This window comes from Symphalangus syndactylus, chromosome 3 (genome assembly GCF_028878055.3).
Source record: "Symphalangus syndactylus isolate Jambi chromosome 3, NHGRI_mSymSyn1-v2.1_pri, whole genome shotgun sequence".
NCBI lineage: Eukaryota > Metazoa > Chordata > Mammalia > Primates > Hylobatidae > Symphalangus > Symphalangus syndactylus.
The window spans coordinates 17,495,317-17,516,533 of record NC_072425.2 but is presented as its reverse complement, the minus strand read 5'-3'; the positions used below and the strand labels follow the sequence as shown (position 1 = coordinate 17,516,533).

At 42.4% G+C, this 21,217-nt stretch overlaps 1 protein-coding gene across 7 annotated transcripts in view; it reads left to right on the top strand.

The window, feature by feature from the left end:
* The window catches only part of GARNL3 (GTPase activating Rap/RanGAP domain like 3), a 169,437-nt gene that overhangs the window by 87,993 nt on the left and 60,227 nt on the right, over window positions 1-21,217 (top strand). For all 7 annotated transcript variants that reach the window (XM_055271026.2, XM_055271028.2, XM_055271022.2 and 4 more), the window contains 5 exons: window positions 1,200-1,299; window positions 2,999-3,117; window positions 7,813-7,877; window positions 10,574-10,637; window positions 14,913-14,939. In XM_055271026.2, coding sequence (XP_055127001.1) covers window positions 1,200-1,299; window positions 2,999-3,117; window positions 7,813-7,877; window positions 10,574-10,637; window positions 14,913-14,939 — 375 coding nt within the window. The remainder of the gene's footprint in view (window positions 1-1,199; window positions 1,300-2,998; window positions 3,118-7,812; window positions 7,878-10,573; window positions 10,638-14,912; window positions 14,940-21,217) is intronic.

Genomic DNA, 21,217 nt, shown 5'->3' with positions numbered 1-21,217 from the left:
CAGGTAACCCACAAAATAATTGTAAATGACCAATAAAAATATGAAGAAAAGCTTCAATCTAAATGTTATACAGGCCAGGCGTAGTGGCTCACACCTGTAATCCCAGCACTTTGGGAAACCAATAATCACTTGAGGCCAGGAGTTCGAGACCAGCCTGGCCAACATAGTGAAACCGCATCTCTACTAAAAATAACAAAAATTGGCCAGGCAAGATGGCATGTGCCTGTGATCCCTGCTACTCAGGAGGCTGAGACGGGCAAATCACTTGAGCCCAGGAGGTGGAGGTTGCAGTGAGCCAAGATGGCACCACTGCACTCCAGCCTGGGCAACAGAGTAAGACTCTGTCTCAAAAAAAAAAAAAAAAATACATTTTGTCATTAAATTGTAAAGAGGCAATGTTGACAATATAGGGAATATGGTACCCTCAGCCATTGATGGTGGATCTGTAATTTTGTATCAGTCCTCCTAGATGTCAGATTGGCATTGTGTTGCAGATCCTCGACAATGTACATACCCTTTGACAAAGAAATTTAACTTCTAAGAATTATCCTAAAGAAATAATTGAACAAGTATGCAAACGTGGAATTAGAAGATGATAAATTTTATTTACAACAACAAAAATTGGAAGCAGCCTAATTGTCCAGTATTATTAGTTGTATCTATATAATAAAAGAGTATACAGCCAATAACATAGGATTATATTTATTGACATGTAAAATAGTTATTGGCAAAGCAAGCCACAAAACTGTACATTCAATATAATTTCATCTTATTAAGAAAAATACATATGTATATGCATGGGGAAAAAAAAAAAAAAAACCTACCAAAACATGGATGGATTCTAGATGAATTGTGCCTGTTACAGGGGTAACAAAAAGAAGGGGGTTCCTCTAGGGGGCACCAACTCCCAAATATTGTGTAAGTTTCAGCCCAGAAAGGAGAGGTACTTGGTACCCATTTTAGGAATAGCTGAACTCACCAGTTCACTGGTTATTTTTCCTACACCCCAAAGGCTTCCTGGATGCTTCCACGATGTGAATTTAGACTGGGTGTCTTTTCTAATGAGAACATGCAGCCACAGCCCTTGGGTGTATGCTTTTAACAATGATTTTTCTGGTTCTTTGGCCTCTGGTTCATTGCCAGCTTCATGTTTACTTTCTGAATAAGCCTCTTAATGTCACAACTTTGTTCCATTACAGAATGCAACTGCCCTGCCTGGTACTTGGCGAAGAACAGACGTGCACTTAGAGAACCCAGAATACCACACCAGATGGTATTTCAAATATTTTTTAGGACAAGGTAATTATGCTATTGTGGTGGTAGGGAAGAAAGGGTATTCAAAATGGAAGTTAGTGTTCATATAATTGCTGGTATCCTATATGAGTGAAACTAGCCATTTTAGGAACACTAACATCAGGGCATTTCACTTCAAGGTCAGTAGTAAGCTTCGTAGGTTAAAAGATTAAATTCAGAGTCTCAGCCCTAAGAGTTTTTGCTCATAGTTTCCTTTTTTATGGACAGTCATTTTTGTCCCTGGAGAGCTAAAGATTAGATCATCTGAAAAAGTGATTTGAGAGATCAGATGAATTTTCCAGGGTGGAAAAACAACTTTAGACCTAACAAGGCAATTGCCCTGTCTATATTGAGTTTTGAATACTTAGTTCAAGGCAATGAGGGAGATAATTGGTTCCCTGAGCTCCAGGGCCTGTATAGAACTAGAGAGACATCAGACTGTAGACTCTGGCATCATTCATACATTCAACCATGACAAGTATTTATCACCTACTACATGCCAGGCAATGTGCAGAGCAATGGGGATACAGTGGCAAAGACACTCATGATATGGGTTTGGATCCTGATCCTGTCATTATTAATCAAAGGACCTTACACTAGCTACTCTCCATTTCTCTGAGACTCAGTTTTCCTTTCTGTAAAGTGGAGATATTACGAGTGCATATCTAGTAGGTTTGAATGGAAGTTTCAATGAGATATGCAGGAATAACACTAAGCCCAGTGCCTGGCACATACCAACAGCTCAGTCATTAATAGCTATGTACATTTAAAGTGAAAGGCTCAAGTGAAAATATACAGAAAGGTGGAAAACAGGAGTGTGATTAATGACAAAAGATTTGGAGAATGGAAGAATAATCACTATTTTGGGATTCAGAATGAGTTAGAGAAATTGCTTCTCAGGCTAATGTATTCATTTGTAGATATGATGCTTGAATGATGAAATGAGAGTGAGCAGACCTAAATGATGCCTTTAAAGAAATCTGACTGTGTATTATTGTAAGAAGTTCCTTTATTTGGCCAGGCAAATGTGGGGGGGATATAGAAGCTTTTATTTAAAAAAAGGAAATCAGCAGGAAAACTGTCATCTTCCCAAATGCTTCCAAGTAGTGCTCAGAGCAGTAAGGACTTTAGAGAAAAATGGTGCCATAAGTTTGGATGCCTTCAAGTGCAGTACAGAAAACCTGACTCAAACTGGCACAAACAGTAAAGGATATAACAAAAAACCCAGAGGCAGGGCAAGCCCCAGGGTTGGGGGATTCAGAGGCCCGGTAATGTCAAGGACCCAGGCCTTTTCCCTTTTTCTGCTTCCCCATCCTTAGTGTGGCAACTTGGCCCTTGGGCTGGCCCTGTTCAGGGTCACAAGATGGTTTCAGGAATTCCAGGCATCACTTCTAGACTCCACCAGGTCCAGAGGAAGAAGAAGGCCATATTTAGGAGTGAGGAAGCCTCTCTAGAAGCCCCTTGACCGATTTCTCCAGTCTCATTGGCCAGAATTTGGTCACATGTTCATTCCTGAACCAGTCAAGAGCAAAGGGAAGAGGAATACATGATCCCCCGAGAGAGATCAGGGTCCATCCCAAGCTGGCTTTGGGATTATTGTTCCCTGAGCATGTGGGAAGGGCTGGACACCACCTGCAGTGTCCTCTACCATCTATGACTGGCAGGATCAGTTGCATTCTCACTATTCTAAACCTTTCTTTTCCAGTCCATCAGAACTACATTGGAAACGATGCAGAGAAGAGCCCTTTCTTCTTGTCCGTGACCCTTTCTGACCAAAACAATCAACGTGTCCCTCAATACCGTGCAATTCTTTGGAGAAAAACAGTAAGTAGATGGCTCACACTTGAAGCAAAATGTATGCATCAGTTTCAGGAGATAACCCCTGTGTTGTGGAACTGTGTGCCAATTTCTTCCAGGGCATGCCTCATAGTCTTCCCGTGATTCACCTCTGAGAAGCTGACAGTGCCTTTGCCCAAAGCACCTTATTTTCTGCACCAGGAGACTGTTTTCTGGCCTTTTTTAAAAAAAAAAAAAACTTATTTATTTTATGTTTGCTAATTACAGCATTCTAGTCTTTTCTAGTTTAAATATTTTCTTTGGGATGACTCTGTCTCTTTTGGGCAAAGAATCAAGCCTTTCCAATTTTTTCGCCTCCTCCTGCTCCTCTTGCGGTTGGTATTTGTGCACATGGGGAGAGGGCTTATGAGATCTAATGGTCACAGAAGAGAACCGTGGATCCACGTGGGCCCTCTGAGTTCTGTCTGACTTCCATTGTGGAGTGACTGATCCAACCTCTGAACTCGTGACCACGGAGATATAATTCCTCGGGCTCTTTTGGGTCATTGGAAAGCATCTGCCCCTGAAACCCATGGTGCCAGCTATTTGCCTCTTGTTGTAAAGTCACTCCTTGTCCTGATCCCATGTCTCTGCTAGTCTCTGAGTCTCTTAGAAGCTCACCATCCCCTCCTGGGGCACATCCCCTATGTGCTATAGGTCAGATGTGAGGAGGCAGGACCATTGCCATAGGCCTGCGTGTATCATACTTCTGGTCATTAACACTTGCAGCCACTGAGTTGCTACCCTTCACCAAGTTCAAACCAGGTGCTGCCTGGACTTAAGATTCCCGTGCAAGGCCATGCCCGGGAAGGGGCCTCTGGTTCACATGCTCTGAGGTGCCTCCAGGTCTTCCCTTGACAGAGTTACAGCATCCCACAACGCCTTCAAAGCCTGTCCTTGGCATGGGGGCATCAAGGGCCCTGGCATCCACCTCTTGGCCGGCCTTTCTTCCTTCCCCCCTTCCTTCCCCCCTTCCTTCCTCCTTTCCTTCCTCCCTCCCCCTCCTTCACCCTCCCTCTCCCTCCCTCCCTCCAAGGCAGGAGAGGGTAGGTTTCCCCCTTCTTCCACTTTTCTGGAATGGACTTTCTCAATGTCCATATCTTCTTCCTCCAGGAAGTAGCAAGTAGACATCCTCACTGAGATGGCTGCCATGTATGAGGAGAGACAGAGTGGGACAAATGCAGGGGGAACGTTTGCTTATTTTAATTTCCAAAGATACTGTCTATATGACATTATAAGTTGTGATAAGCACTCTGAAGACAGAGAATGACAGAGCATGCTGCAGGAGCCCCGCTTAGATGAGACAGTTTAGGGAAAGCCTCCTGAGGCGGCGCCCAGCAAACAGAGGCCTGAAGATGGAAGGGAGCCAGTCATTTGACGAGTAGAAGGGGAATCAGAGAGTGTTCCAGGTAGAAGGAGCAACAAATGCGAGACAAACAAGGTTTACTCATACCTGGTATTAGAGAAGCCAAGGAGGTGGAATTTAAACCCCAGGACTGCTGTGAAGGCAGCATAGGGGCAGGGCATGATGAGAAGTGCCAGTGCCTTCACCCAACACCTCTTCCCTTAGCCTTCAGTTATGTGCCAGCGACAGTGAGAGAGTTCTCAGCTACTGATGGAAATGCTGAAGGGAGGGAAGAACTGATAAATCAAAACTGAGCATTGGTACAAGGGGTCAGTTATTAAGCCCCTCTTGGCCTAAAACTAGTGCTAGAGGCTATGGGAAGTCCACAGAAATATGTGATTCAACCCTCGCTCTCCCAACTGCCAGCACACATCTTCTAGGTTATAAAGCAGTTAGAAAACTAGCTAGGCCCGGCACAGTGGCTCATGCCTGTAATCCCAACATTTTGGGAGGTCGAGGTGGGAGGAGCACTTGAGCGCAGGAGTTCAAGACCAGCCTGGGCAACATAGCGAAACCTTGTCTCTACGAAAAATAAAATAAAAACTTAGCCATGCATGGTGGCTTGCACCTGTAATCCCAGCTCTTTGGGAGGGTAAGGCAGGAGGATGGCTTGGGTCCAGGACTTCAAGGCTGCAGTGAGCTATGATTGTACCACTGCACTCCAGCCTGAGCAACAGAGCAAGACCCTGTCTCTACAAAATCAAAGCAAGAAAGAAAGAGAAAAAAAAAAAAAACTAACTAAACATATAACTCTACACAGTCTTGCATATCTCTACTGTGTTTCTTCTAAATACACAGAAATGGCTCACACAAATAAAATATGAAAAATGATTTATACTTATTGTAAAAATTCTATCCAAACAATACAGCAATTGAAAAGAATCCAACTCCTCAGAGATAATCACTGCAACAGGCTTCTAGACATCCGTCCATGTAGACACACACCTGCACACACACACCTGTTACACAGGGTAATCTTCGACGTGCACTTCTGCATCTTTGCTGTGCTCACTGGGTGTTGCCTGATACATACATGGACTTGACTCTACCTGTGCATTTGATATTTCCACTGAACACAGAACCATTTTACTTGAACATTGACTCTGGAAGCTACAAAAGGGAGGAGATGAGGAAGAGCTTTACTAGTTTGTGGTGAAGAAAAACACAAACCCACAACCCCAGGAGCCCTGGGTTTCGCATCCACATAGGCAGCTCATGAAGGTGTCACTGTCACCCAGTGCAGCACTGGAGCCCTCTGCTGTGCCAGACATTCCCCCAAGCTGCCCTTGGCTTCTCTTTAAAACTGCCTTTGGGCTGGGCATGGTGGCTCATGCCTATAATCCCAGCCCTTTGGGAGGTCAAGGCAGAGGGATTGCATGGGACCAGGAGTTTGAGACTAGCCTGGGCAACATAGACCCTGCCTGCTACAAAAAAAATAAAAATAAAACTGCCTTTGGTGTGTTGGGTAAGAAGAAAAGGTAGACAAGATAGGATCTGAGCTAGAGGGGCAGATTCAAGACCATCTCTTAGACAAGGGATGTACTGTAGGCTGGGGCCAGTTAAAAAGCAAAGCCACAGAAGAACTCAGGTTTCAATGGGAAGGACCTGTAAAATCAGAAAACGTGTATTTCTATCTTAATATTCCTCTATAATTGGAAAAAAATTTAATCTCTGTAACACAGACTACAAAAAGAAAAGCTCAGCCCAGTTTCCTTGGCTAATGGAGAACCCATAAGAAGGGCTCTCTCTAGTGCAGCTACTCATCCTCAGCTCCAAAGACATCCTCCTCCCTGGCCTGGAGAGGGGTGAGAGTAGCAGGCCTCCAAGGGTGTAGGCGTGAAAGTTTTGTTTATGCAAAGAGACCATGGGCTTGGAAAGCTCAAAGAACTCCTCTCCCTTGCCATTGTTCAGAGCTTGGACAGATGAATTGGCAGATGTGTCCCAGTAGCACAAGAAAAATCATATTTCTTTGCCCATTCCCTAAAAGAAATGTTCTTACCCTCCTCTAGCCATTTGTGATGACAATTGTATTACTAATTGAAGTCAGGAAGAAAGTTTTAAATGTGTGGTATATGATAATCCCTTTTGCTAACTGTGTAGTGTGAACCTTTGTGGATCCTAAATCTATGTCACCTCTTCTTAGACGATTAGGAAGAGAGTACCACTCATCTGTTCCGGGTGGTGTGGACCTGAGACTGAATCAGTTAGGCAATTCTTCATTCCCTTTTTAGTCAAAATATATTCATTGAATATTCCTATGAATGAGTCACAGTTGATGCTCATTTAGGAGAAAAGAGACTTTAAATAAGAAAACACAGATAAATATAAAAGTGTGCATTATGAAAACCTCTCTGAAAGATTCAGGGAATTTCTAGTTCAAAAAGTTTTTGACTGGGAGACATTATTTTTGGATGCTATTGAACATGTGGAGACTGTTTTCTTATGGTCTTTGAAGCTTATTTGATGCTTGGCTCAGAGACCAAATTCCCAGCCGGGCACAGTGGCGCATGCCTGTAATCCCAGCTACTCGGGAAGCTGAGGCAGGAGAATTGCTTGAACCCAGGAGGCGGAGGTTGCATGAGCCGAGATCACACCACTGCACTCCAGCCTAAGCGACGGAGCCAGACTCTGTCTCAAAAACAAAACAAAACAACAGGCCGGGCGCGGTGGCTCACGCCTGTGATCCCAGCACTTTGGGAGGCCAAGGCGGGCGGATCACGAGGTCAGGAGATTGAGACCATCTTGGCTAACACAGTGAAACCCCATCTCTACTAAAAATACAAAAAATTAGCTGGGCGTGGTGGCGGGCGCCTGTAATCCCAGCTACCCAGGAGGCTGAGGCAGGAAAGTGGTGTGAACCCGGGAGGCAGAGCTTGCAGTGAGCCGAGATAGCGCCACTGCAGTCCAGCCTGGGTGAAAGAGCGAGACTCCATCTCAAAAAAAAAAAGAAAAAAGGAAAACAACAACAACGAAAAAACAAATTCCCTTCTCATCTGGTTCAGATGGCTCAAGTGCTCTCCATAATACCTAAGACACTGAAGACCTGTATGTTGAAGGCCATGCTGAAATCCACACATGTTGGGATGGAGAGATCCTGGAAGTTGCTATCAAACCTGAGCAAGATTGTTTTCAGTCATAGAATGTGTTTATTCATGTACATGACCCTTGAGGAGAAAGGAGAAAGACTGGGCATGGGTTTCTTTTGAATGACCAGAGAGGCTCTTTTGGAGAAGGAAGTTGTAGAACTTGTCACTGATTTGATGTTTGGACTTTTCCAGGGTACCCAGAAAATATGCCTTCCCTACAGTCCCACAAAAACTCTTTCTGTGAAGTCCATCTTAAGGTGAGTTCTAATGGGTAGAAAGCCCACGCATGGATTTGGAGCCTGTTATACACTGTTTTTGCCTGTGATCATTCTGATGTTACCTTTCCATTGTCTTGAGCCTTGACTGTGTGTGAGACATTTTGCTAAGCACTTGACATGACATGCATCACCTCGTGTCATCATCACAGCAACCCTGTAGGACAGGTGCTGTGACTGTGCCCATTTTATAGATGAGGAAATGGAGGTTCAGAGAGAGAAAGCCACAAGATCACATAGCAAGTGTGTAATGGAACCAAGGCCTGAGTCCAGGTCCAACTGATTTTGAGCATTGCTCTTAGACATCTCTCCGTACCACATTAGTTGTCAGCTTCTTTTTTCTTGCATGCACTCAGATACTTTAGTTTTATAAAGATAATCAAGAAATATTTTTCCTTCCATTTTTCTACCTCGAAATAGAAACCCAGATGTCAGCAAAGAATGTACTTATTCTTCGCCAGACAAAACGTTAAATGGATGGAACATCTGGCTGCTCCCTGCTCAGCCGCCTCTTGTGCCCCCACCCTCCCACCTCCCTCTCATCTCTTTCCCATGCTTAGGTGGCAGCCTCCCCTAGGGAATGCCGCCACTTGGATCCAGCCTGTTGCTTTGTTACCAGCTAAGATGTTACATCATAGTTATGGTAGCTTCTGTTTGTCAGGCACTGTTATGAATGCTTTATGAGTGTTCTCTGAGTCAATCTTTAAACTAGCTCCATGAAGTAGATCTATTATTATTCCACTCCACTTATCAGGAATTGGAGCCTCAGAGAGGTGAAGGGATCTGACAAAGATCTCACAGCTGGTAAATCACAGAGCTGTAGTCCATGTGACTCCAGAGCTTGGGCTGTTTAACCACTAATGCCCTATCGTATGAAGGACAAAGCTTATCTCAGAGCCGTAGTGATTTCCTCTCTATTCATCTGCAGCTACATGATGGTAGATGTGTTTCCAGTGTTCCCAGGTGACACGTAATAGCTACAACTCATCCTTACCAAAATGGCTCTTACAGTGACAAACTTGACCCTATCTGTTGGGGATTGCATCTGGCTGATTAAACGGCACCAAGGCCGGGCGCAGTGGCACACGCCTGTAATCCCAGTACTTTGGGATGCCGAGGCGGGCGGATCATGAGGTCAGGAGTTCGAGACCAGCCCGGCCAATATAGTGAAACCCCGTCTCTACTAAAATACAAAAATTAGCCAGGTGTGGTGGCACACACCTGTAGTCTCAGCTACTCAGGAGGCTGAAGTGGGAGAATTGCTTGAACCTGGGAGGTGGAGGTTGCAGTGAGCCAAGACCATGCCATTGCACTCCAGCCTGGGTGACAGAGTGAGACTCTGTCTCAAAAAATAAAAAAATAAAAAAATAAAGGAACCAAGATTAAGAAGTGAAAAATGTTATATCCCACTTTCAAGCTTAGTTTGGTCTCCAGATTGCAAACCTTTTCCTGTCTGCTCTGTGCCTTCTGCTTTTTCTTCTGAGCAGTTCTAAAGCCTGAGTTAAGCCTCTCCACCAAGAGGCTAACATTTTTGCTGAGCACAGAAATATCCTGCTGCTTTCAAGGAACTATAAATCTTAATTTGCTTGGAGAGTAATACCTTAAATTATACTGGTTTAAGATTTCTGTGAATTATTTTTTCTAAAAAGAAGTTTACTCTAGCTCCTTTCTTATTTATGTTTAAAAACTAGGCATTTCATTTGTTATAATTTCATTTAGTTGTATGAGCAAGTCTTAGCTTTTCAGTACACGCTCATAGCCAGAGCAAGGTACAGCAAGATTTTAAAAGATATGACAAACTGCACATTCTACAGTTGCTGCCAGCAGAAGAAAAGATTTTATCTTCTTTTGTTACAAGAATGAACTTGAAAACTTAAAAGGAAATTAAAATATAAATGCTATAGAGTCACATAAGCCTAGATTCAAGTCCTGGCTCTGCTTTTTACCAGATTTTTATCCTGTTATTTAACTTCTGAGCTTCAATTTCCTCATCTTTAAAATGGGGCTAAAATAGTACTTGCCTCATAAGGACTAAATGAGACAATTCATGAAAAGCATTTATCACAGTGTCTGGTGTATTGTAAGTAGTCTAGAAGTTCGTTATTATTTTCGGCTTTCACTTATAAATATTAGAATATTAGCTGAAAGGAACTCTAGAGATCATCTATTTCTTTTTATTATTATTATTATTATACTTTAAGTTTTAGGGTACATGTGCACAATGTGCAGGTTTGAGATCATCTGTTTCAATCTCCTTGTTTTACCTCTATGGGAACTTAGGTTCAAGGGAATTTACATTGCTTGTCCAAAGTAAAACATTTTAAAAAGCCTTATTAAGGATGGTCTTTTGCCCTATGTGGCATAGAAATTTCAGTTAAATCTTAATTACATTCATCACTTTTAGTAAATAAAAATAAGAATCTGGAAGAATAGCCAAGGTTACCTGAAACAGATGTTCCTGATTTCTCTTTCCCTCTCTTATGAGTATCACTAGGAGCCAGTTATATAAGTCAAGTACATGTGGTGTTGGTTACTTTCATCTGTTTGTTCATTGATCACTCATTTGTTGATTTGTATCTTCTGAGTGTCAGGCCCTTTAGGGAAAACAGCTGTGATTTTCTAGAAGCTCCTTTTTAGCTTCTCTAATGCTGCAGCTCATCCTGTCCATTCTATTTCAGTGCCATGAATCTGGACAAATTTGAGAAAGGCCCCAGGGAAATTTTTCATCCTGAAATACAAAAGGTAACAGACAATTTTATGCTTCATAATTGTACAAAATTGATTACAGTGTTAGGATAGAACTGACAGGTCATCAGTAATCCTTAGCCTAGGATACAAAGCCAAATCACCTATGCAACTTTAAAAAAATCATCATGGGAGAACCTCACACCTAAGGTTCTGATTTGATGGGTGTAGGGTAGGGCCTGGGTATCTGAGTTTTTCAGAAGTTCCTCAGGTGATTCTGATGCATAGCCACTCCTGAGAACCGCAGAACTGTCCTCAATCCACGAACCAATAGGGTGTACATTCAGAAAAATCTTATTGGCTTAAAAGCCACCCTTTTTACTGAGTAATATAGAATTGTGTAGAATGTTAAATAATTTTTTTTTTCGAAACGGAATTTCGTTCTTGTGGCCCAGGCTAGAGTGCAATGGTGCGATCTCAGATCACAGCAACCTCCACCTCCCGGGTTCAAGCGATTCTCCTGCTTCAGCCTCTAGTAGCTGGGATTACAGGCGCCCGCCACCATGCCCAGCTAATTTAGTAGAGATGGGGTTTCACCATGTTAGCTGGTCTCAAACTCCTGACCTCAGGTGATCCACCTGCCTCAGGCTCCCAAAGGTGCTGGGATTACAGGCGTGAGCCACCACGCCCAGCCCGGAATGTTAAAGAGATTTTTAAAAAATTAATAAATACAAAATGTGGTTGATTGAGCTCTTACTCATATAGTAGACTGCGCTGGCTACCATCGAGGATAAAAGGTATCCAGAAAGCCATTCCTGTTTTCTTAGGTCTTACTGTTAAGGGAAAACAGTCTGCCTTGGGAGAGAAAAAAATTTAGTCATAATTTAGGTGATGGTTTATCAGAAAAATGTCAACCAAACTTTTGTCTTGTAGTTATAACCAATTTAGCTTTGAAACTTACAAACACAGCCATCACTAGTAGTGTGCCTGTCATGTGTGAAGCTGAGATTGAAGTAGTTGGGTACGCCAGGGATGGGTGACAAGAGAGGAGGCTGGAGAGGCAGGCTAGAATTCTATCCAGGAGGCAGCAGGGAGCCAGTAGAATCTTTAAGCAGGGATCATCATGCTCAAATTTGCTTTTAGGTAAATAGCAAGAGGAGGATTGATTGGAACATGAACAATCTTTGCTTGCATATCTTTAAAATACGTTTAGCTTTTAAAATAAGGTTATCAGCTCTTGGCTTACCCCAAATATAGACAGTTGTGAATTCCCATATCTTTTGTTTTGAGGTAATTTTTAAAATAGTATTTACACCCAGCCTCAACCCCAGACAGAACTCAGGCAAAAATGGGTATGTTAGGTTAAACTGTAAGCGACTTTAAGCCATCCAGGCTTATTACAAGTGACACTTTATAGCAAATTTTAAAACAAATTAGAATTATAAATATGTCAGTACCCGTGTACCCTTATTACTTCACTCACACAGGTTATTATTCTTAATCCTTCTTTAAGCCTTGGTCTGATCTCCCACACCAATTCTGCTTCCCAGACACGGAGCCCCAAAACCCACAGAGCCAGCTCTGTGACGCTTCTTTCTGCCACTTGCTACTGAGCCAGTTCCCTCGGCAGAGCTCATCTCTGCTCAGTCATCCCTGTCTGATTTTTCTAAAAGAGGAAAAGAAAAAAAAAAGATATAGCAGCATTCTGCCTATTTATATCACAACTCTGTGCCTGTTTTTACCAAACAAAAGGTACTTTTATGCTTTCCTACATTTGTATTTTGGCTTTTTTCCCCTTAGCAAAAGGAACCATTCGTGAACTTTCCCCTTGTCCTCTGTGTGAGTGTGCATGTGTGTGTGAATTTGCACATGTGTGTGAGGCTCAGAGACGCAGGGTGAAGGCTGTTGTCACATTTCTGTAGATTTCCCGTAGGAACAGTTGAGCAACAGGCTTTAGGTAGAGAGGAAAGAGTTCTTAAAAATGGTAGGAGCCAGAGAGTAAACAGAAAGTAAACCAATTGTGTTATAAAGAAGGCATCTTTCCACAAAGAGGGGAGGTGGCTGGTGCTGTTTTTAAATGTTATTTGTCTGTTTCTGGCTGCTATACTGTAGTAACATTTCCCTGACCAAAATCCAGAAGCAATGTGTGATTAAGCTAGCTTTAAATGGATAGAGAAATCAGGGTATCTGTGTGTTTCTTCCCACTCCTACCCATCAAGTTTGTTCCCAGATAGTTGCGATATGTTTCCTAAATGACCAGGTATTTTATAAAAACCTGTAGGGCTAAATTTGATTTTTAAAACATTTCTAGGTTTAAAAAGTGTATGTAAAATCACTCTCCCAAATCTCATATATATGAAAAAAATCAGTGTCAGCCTCAAACTAATGATTAGAATCATGCATACATCAAAAGCAATGCCAGTAGGACTGTATTGAGAAACACCATTGCTAGCCAAAATTATACCTTCTGGGCTAAAATTACACACTAGAAAGCAGCAAAAAAGAGGACTTTCGATGCTCACAAATTCAGGAACAAGAATATTTTAAAAATCTGAATTGTGTTAAGTGGGACATTGGCAAACCAGGGCAAATTGCAGGACTATTCGCTTCTGAACAAATGTAATCCAAAATAAAGAAACTGTAACATAAATGTAACCTGACAGCCTATGACATCCCTCCTGCCTCTACAGCTGAGTGTTGAGACTCTAGCCCTGAGCTCAGCGGGGACTCCTGTCGCAAGGCTCTGATTCCTTCAGCCTAGCCCACTGAGGAGCAGCCTCTATTACCAGGCCAGGGACTGGTTGCAAAACATCCCAGTCCTAATGCTTGCAGGGCTAGTGGCAATTGACAAGCTGAGAGGTGAGACCCTTTTCTTATTCACCACAGTTAGCAAGGAAGGAGCACTGGCGTGGGTATTAAAAGGACTGGGCATGAGATTCAGAGCTGACACTTATAGGCCACATGACCTTAACTGGAGATCCAATTCCTCCACCTGTGATTCAGGAACAATCAAACTGCACCCCCCATAAATATATATATACACCTACTGGTGTACCCATAAAAATTAAAAATAAAAAAAAAAAACCACAAGGTGTTGAGGAAGATCAAAGTAAACCATGGAAAGAGAGAATTTTGTAATGACATATACAGTGACATGCAAACATAAAGTCCCAATGTAAAAAATGTGTAACATAATTTTATTTTTTCCCAGAATTCAGAAATAATACAACCAGGCGTGGTGGCTCACGCTTGTAATCCCAGCACTTTGGGAGACTGAAGCAGGAGGATCGCTTGAGCCCAGGAATTGGAGACCAGTCTGGGCAATATAGCGGAACCCCATCTCTACAAATAATACAAAAAAATAGCTGGGTATGATGGTACACGCCCATAGTCCCAGCTACTTGGGAAGCTGAGGTGGGAGGATTACTTGAGCTCATGAGGTCGAGGCTGCAATGAGCCAAGGTCACACCACTGTGCTCCAGCCTGGGGGACAGAGCCAGACCTTTTCTCTTTAAAAAAACAAAAAAAGAAAGAATAAAATAATAAAGATGGCTGAGTTCTGAATGAAAGAGGCTTTCTGTTAAATGAAATGGAGGTTTGTTTGCCTCTTACAGTTCTTTCAGAATTGCCATGTCACCAGTTGACACAGCTCTTCCCCAGAGAGTCTTGGGCCAGAAGGAGGGTAAGGGTCCCTCCAGCCTCCCTGCCTGCATCCTGACCCTCGTCGCCTCTGCACTGTCCCCATGACTCATCTTGGCCATTCCTTCCCCCTCCGTTCAGCCACAGGGTCCCTGTCAGAGCCTTGGCTTTGGTGTCCGCTTATCAACCAGAATCTACTTTTTTAGAAATTCTGGAAAAGATGGAACTTCCTTGTAATAAGTTTACAAACTTTTATAGGGGTGTGACTGAGAATGAAAAGGAAAGTAATTTAAGTTGATTAAATCTCCGTTGTGTACCAGGTCTTCCATACACACTGACAGTGATCTTCACAGGGGTTAAGACAGAAGGAAGGAGAGACCCAAATAGATTAAATGACTTGTGCCCAAACACAGTTAAGAATGCGACAGCAGGGATTCAAAGGATTGTTTAGGTTTGCTGCTCCATGCTGCTCTTACGAGATGGTCTTATAGGGGAAAAAGATCCGAGACTCTTGGCACCCACCTTTGTCATAGTTGTTGGGTTTTTTTCCCCCAAACAAAGCTCCTATAACCAACTTTTAAAATTATTTTCAAAATGTCAGTGTGAGCAAACCGAAGCTTGGCTTTCACAGCAAGTCAAAATGAAATAATTACTGTTACGCCTGGATGTAACTTTTAAAACTTTATTTGACAGGACTTGCTGGTTCTTGAAGAACAAGAGGTGAGTAATTCTATGGAGATATTTGCACCTCCTCTGCCTCCATGTTTGTAAATATACTTCTCCTTTCACTGTGAACCCAGCCTTTGCTTTCAGCCAAATCTCCATGTAGATTTGCACAGTGGGACACATTGCACGGAAAGAACTTACTGGCATGTATTTTTAAGGTATATTTTAGAATTTTCTATGCATCTAGCTATAAAGCTATGAAAACAAACTACTTAAATCTGCTTGGAAACATTTAATGTGTTAAGCTTATGATCAGGGTGAGTAATGAGGTTTTAATTTTCATTAAAGTAGGGTGTTTATGCTTTATTAGGATGCTCTTAATATACAAAATGCTGAATTTATTTACATGTTGCCATTCCCTGTTGCCCCCATTAAAAATATAAATATATTGGATTTTCTAAGTATATAACTAACATACGGAAACATCTAAAATATTATCAATAGGCAATGGAGTAAATAAATTATGGTTTATGTATCTTATCCCTCTCAGTAAATAGCAGTATCTTTTGTCTTGTTGCTCAGGCCAAACTTGGAAAAATCTTTAATCCACGTCTTTCTCTCTCATCCTATATCTAACCTATCAGCACATCCTGGTGACACCTCTTCATAAACTATCCCTAATCCAAACACTCCTCAACCCTTCTACCACCCCATCCTCTCTTGCCTGGGCTCTGCAGACTCTCCTAACTCTTCTCCTAGCTTCCACGCTCACCCTCTCTTCTGGTTTCCAGATAGTAGCCAGTTGTCCTTTTGAAACATGTGGAATCAGGTCATCTCTCTGCTCAAAACTCTAAAGCCTTCCTGTCCTGTTCAAAGGGAAGCCCCAGATCCTGACCGTGGCCTGCTGGAGCCTGCATGATCTGGCCCCTGTACCTCTCCAGTCGTTAACTCCACACTAACCATACTGAATTCCTTGTTCTTCCATCTCCTCAGAAAGAGCCTATAGTTCCCACTGCTGGGGATGCTTGTCCCCCAGATGTCCTCACTTAATCAGGACCTCTGCTCAGAGAGACCTTCCCTGACCACTCTGTCTAGAACAGTATACCCTGCCTCTCACCCTTAGCCTCTTTGATTTGTCTTAATGCTGGTATTTTCATTTGTGTGCTTATTATCTGTCTCCCCCATGAGAATAAAAGCACCATGAGAGCAGAGACTATAAGCACCATGAGAACAGAGACTTCTTTAATTTTGTGTTCCCAGATCCTAGAACAGTAAAAATAGAAGGTATAGAGTAAATATTTGTTGGTTGAACAAGTGATTGATTGATTGATTGATTGATTGAATGAATATATTATGAAATGCTATGATGCCATTAGAAAAAATAAGGTAGTAACACAAAGGATAAATGCCTGAGAGGATATATACCCCATTACCCATGATGTGATTATTATCAAAACATCTCATGTACCCCATAAATATACCTACTAATATATAATACACCTAATATGTAATACTAATATATAATATACTTGCTATGCACCCATAGTGTGAGAGTGAGATAGAGTGCCATGGTCTGAATGCTTGTGTCCCCCCAAAATTCATATGTTAAAGCCTGCCTACCAATGTGGTGGTATTAGGAGTTGGGGCCTTGGGAAGTGATTAGGTCATGGGGGGGAGCCCTTGTGAATGGGATTAGTGCCCTTATAAACAAGGGAGTTTGTTCGCCCCTCTCACCATGTGGGTATGTAGCAAGAAGGAGCCATCTGTGAACCCAGAATATGCCCCACCCCAGACACCGAATCTGCCACTGCCTTGATCTTGGGCCTCCCAGCCTCCAGAACTGTGAGAAATAAATTTCTGTTGTTTTTAAGCCACCCAGTCTATGGTATTTTGTTATAGCAACCCAAATAGACCAAGACATAGACCTTTACTTATTGGCATGGAAAGATTTCCACCACATAGTATTTACTGAAAAAAGCAACTCACAGGACATTATTTACATATAATCCCAATTATGTTTTTATAAACAAATATTTGTATGTATATTCATTCATTCATTGATTCAACACGTACTTATTGAGCTCCCACCATGCATGTACCATGTACTGTTTGAGGCGTTGGGGATACATCAATGAGCAAGACAAGGTCTCTTCTTCACAGAGCTTACAGTCTGGTGGGGTAAGACAAGCTAAACAAGTAAACAAACAAACAGAAACATGGTAAGACCAGTAACCCCAAGAGCTGTGAAGAAAGTAATGCACAGAGGTGGGGTGTGCAGTAAGGGGTAGGTTTTTTACATTGAACAGAGAAGGTTTCTCTGAGGCAGTGACACCTCAGCTGATTCTTGAACATGTAGATGTAAATGCAAAGAAGGGGCTGAAAGGATGCACCCCAAATTGTTGGTAGGAGTTACTTTTGGGCAGGACAGTGGAACTGGGGTGGGATGCAGCAGAGAGCAGGCAAAGGGAGATGCCTGCTTTTTTTATTTTTTAAGAGAGGGTCTCGCTATATTGCCCAGGCTGACTTCCACCTCCTGGGTTCAAGCGATCCTCCCAGCTCAGCCTCCTGAGTAGCTGGAACTACAGGCTCATACCACCATACCTGACTACATTTTTATCCATATTTTGTCCATCTTAGATTCATGCTTGTTGCAGGAGAATTTATGGACTTCATGTGTAATTTGTAAAAGGCAAAAAGTAAAAATAATCACATTTCTGGTAAAAATGTGAAAAATAAAGAAATACACAAAAGATAAAAGGAAAAAAATCACCTGCAGTCACAAAGATGACTGCTATCAACATTTTGGTATATATGTTTTTTACATTTTATATAAAATTAGGATTATATATAGCTTTTATATCTCAAAATTACTCTGTTCATTAATCCACAGATATTTATTGAGCACCCACTGAGTGCATGCACATGCCTGTTGTAACAAACAAACAATAGAGAGAATGTACCGATGGGAAATGGGAACACTCCCCCTGCCCCGACTTCACCACTTCCAGCCCCTGAAAGAACTCCTGTTCACTGTTCATTGCATCCTCCTCTGCTTTTTCTGAAACTCCCAAGTTGTGAAAAATAAGTTGCTGATCTCTTTATTTCTCAATTTTATTTCCTTACTAAGGGAATATTAGCTTGAGGCAACACTAGTCACTTGTCATGACATCTCGAAGTGTGAACAATGGCCATGATCCTCCAGAGCTTCTGAGAGCTGTGTGGCGAGGCACTCTATTTAACCCTGCTGCTTCTCAACTGGAATAAATTGGGAGCATTTATCCCAATTCCAGCCTATTCTAGTGGTAAACTATTAGCTGCAAAGATGGGCAGATAATCCAATGAAGAATACTAGTGAGGCTCCCGAAAGGTTAGCACTTTGGTAAAATGATGTCAGTGTCCTGAAACCCATGTTTTGTTTGCTGCATAGAGAGGCACCCCCACAAGAGAACACGGCATCCCAAGCTGTACTACACGTGAAGAGAGATGTGTAGGAACCTTTGGAACCCTAGAAATATGGAAGCGTTGCCTAAACAAGAGTAACAAGGAACCAGGGGTGTCTCATTTTGAATAAGGCCATCATTTCTCAGTTCCAAAAAATTCTTCTGGAATCATTGGGACCTCAGTTTCCCCTCATAGTTTGTGTTTCTCGGAAGAACTCTAATTCATAGCATACTACTGATTTCCAAGAATGTGACTGCCTGTTGGTTTGTAATCAGGTTGAGTTTTGTCTTGTAAAATTTAGAACTTAGAAAATTTAAATTCCGTCCAAGCAGGAATGACAGATGTGACCTTACCTGTATGTTGAATGTTTGAGCAAGACTTACATCCTGAGAAAACCAGTACCTGTGAATTCCCTCTAGCAGCACCTCCGTCCAGGGACCCAGGTCTGGCCTTCAGACCTTGAGAGCTCTGAATGGCTGGTTAAAATATTATCTGTGACAGTCCACTTACACCAGATCAAACTATCCCCTCCTAAAATATGAAATACCTCATTATTATGAGCCATACCTTGATTTCTGGAGATAGGTGAAAACTGTTAGTCACGGACATAATTTGGGAAGTCCTGGACACCATATTACCTAAATGAGGCTCTATAAGTAGGTTCAAGTACTTAACAAGTACTTCCAGTCTTTCTGGAATCTTCACCTGAAGCAGGAGGAATTCATATAATTTATCATTTAAACAGGAACCCTTTGAGAGTAATTATTAATAACATCAGGACAACAGATAAAACAGATATAAGCCAGGGCTGTCTTGGCAAACTTGGACACATGTTCTTCCTACCTTGAAGATCCTACACCCTTGGGTGCACAGGTACTTAAAAGACCCCCATCATGCAACCCTTGCTGCCTTACAGACCTTGCTCTTGTCTGACCCTAACAACTTGTGATGAAGACTTGACAAGACCTTGCAAAAGCAGTCTTTCTGGAGTCTCCACCTGAAGCAGAAGAGGTCCTCAGCAGGGTATGGTAGCATGGTGCCAGTCTCAGAGCAACCCTATAAAAGCTTTTAAAAGCATTGGCCAGTGATCAGGTGGTAGTAGGCCCCATCTCTGCTTGTACATCTCAGTTTCACTCGAAACTTTTCAGAGAAGATTATGCCATGATATTGGAAAGAATGCTGGATCAAAAGTCAGAAGACCCAAGTTCCAGCTCCGGTCCTACCATTCAATTAGTTCCAGCCATGCGCAAGTCCCTGTCTTCCCTGAGCTTCCCTGTCCTGTCTTAAAAGCATGGACTCAGTAGACTATAGGGTCCTTTCTGGTTTTAGCAAGCTGTCAGTTTATGGCTCAGAGTTATGGTCATTGACCTAGTCCTTCTTGCTAGCTGTCAGCTCAGCTGGACCTGATCCTGGGCCTCCTGACAGCCTCTTGGTTTTTTCTCTAGTCCAGTGATTCTCAAAGTGGGGCCCCTAGGCCAGCAGTATCAGCATCACCTGGGAACTTAGAAAGAAATGCAAATTATCAGTCCCTATCCCAAACCTACTGAATTGAAAACTCCTGAGGTGGAACCCAGCAATCTTTAGTTTAACAAGCCCTTCAGGTGATTCTGATGCCTAGTCAACTTTGAGAACCACAACTGTAGTTCCTGCACTATTATTCTAAGAGGATCATATGTCAGACCCCAAATTACTGTAGGTGCTTTTTAAGGGACCGTTGAGACATGTGCTTGCTGTCATCACTTCCAAAACAGAGAAAGAAAAGTTACAAACCATAAAACCCTAAAGTGAATAGAGGTCCCTGAAAACATTCTAAGAAATGTATCAAAAGCTAGTTTGTAAGGAAGCAGTGATCATTTGGAGACATCGTATGAAAAATAAGTTGTTTCTGACAAAGTTTGTTTTCTCATTTATTATGCATACAGTCACTTATGTCATGAATATTTATTAATCTTTTCCAGTGTACTATGGTCAACACTGGGGATTCAATGGAAAGAAAACAGTGTATGATTTCTCCTGCACAGGACTCAGGTTCTAGTGGTAGAAACAGATATGCAAGTTCAATAAAAGATTTACGGAGTGTAAATAGTGCTTCTAGGAGAATAAACAAGGTTCCCTGATGGAGAATAACAGCAGGAAGGAGGGTGGCTTTATATGGGGAGATCAGGAAAGGCCACTCTGGAAATCGACACTTGAGCTGAAACCTGCTTGATGGGAGAGAGCCAGTCATCCTCGGAACTGTGGAAGAGTTCCAGGTGGAGGGGTCAGTCTGGGAGTGTCCTCTCTCTTCCTGTATAGAAAACCACTGTTAGTGATAAATGTGCATCTCAGGTGTGTTGGGGACAGAAAAATGTTCGGATGCACAGCCTTAGAACTTGGATTTTCAGATTCTTAATACTCCCAGATCCAGCTATCCTGAATCCTGGCAATCGCCTTGACTTCCTGCCTCTGACCCATTGGCCAGTGTGCTTTAAGTATCTTTGTCCCTTGTCTACCCTTAATTGACCACCAAAACTTTCTCTATCTAGTGGTGGGTCAACCAACCTTGTAGAGGTTGATTCTCTTCCAACATTTGATTTTGTGTTTATTATGAAATACTTCAGGCGTACAAAAAAAAGTATAGAGAATAACATAATGAAGACCTACAAAACCACTACCGGCCGGGCATGGTGGCTCACGCCTGTAATACCAGCACTTTAGGAGGCTGAGGCAGGTGGATTGCCTGAGGTCAGGAGTTCGAGACCAGTCTGGCCAACATGGTGAAACCCCATCTCTACTAAAAATACAAAAAATTTAGCCAGGCATGGTGGCATACGCTTGTAATCCCAGCTACTCGGGAGGCTGAGGCAGGGGAATTGCTTGAACCAGGGAGGTGGAGGTTGCAGTGAGCCGAG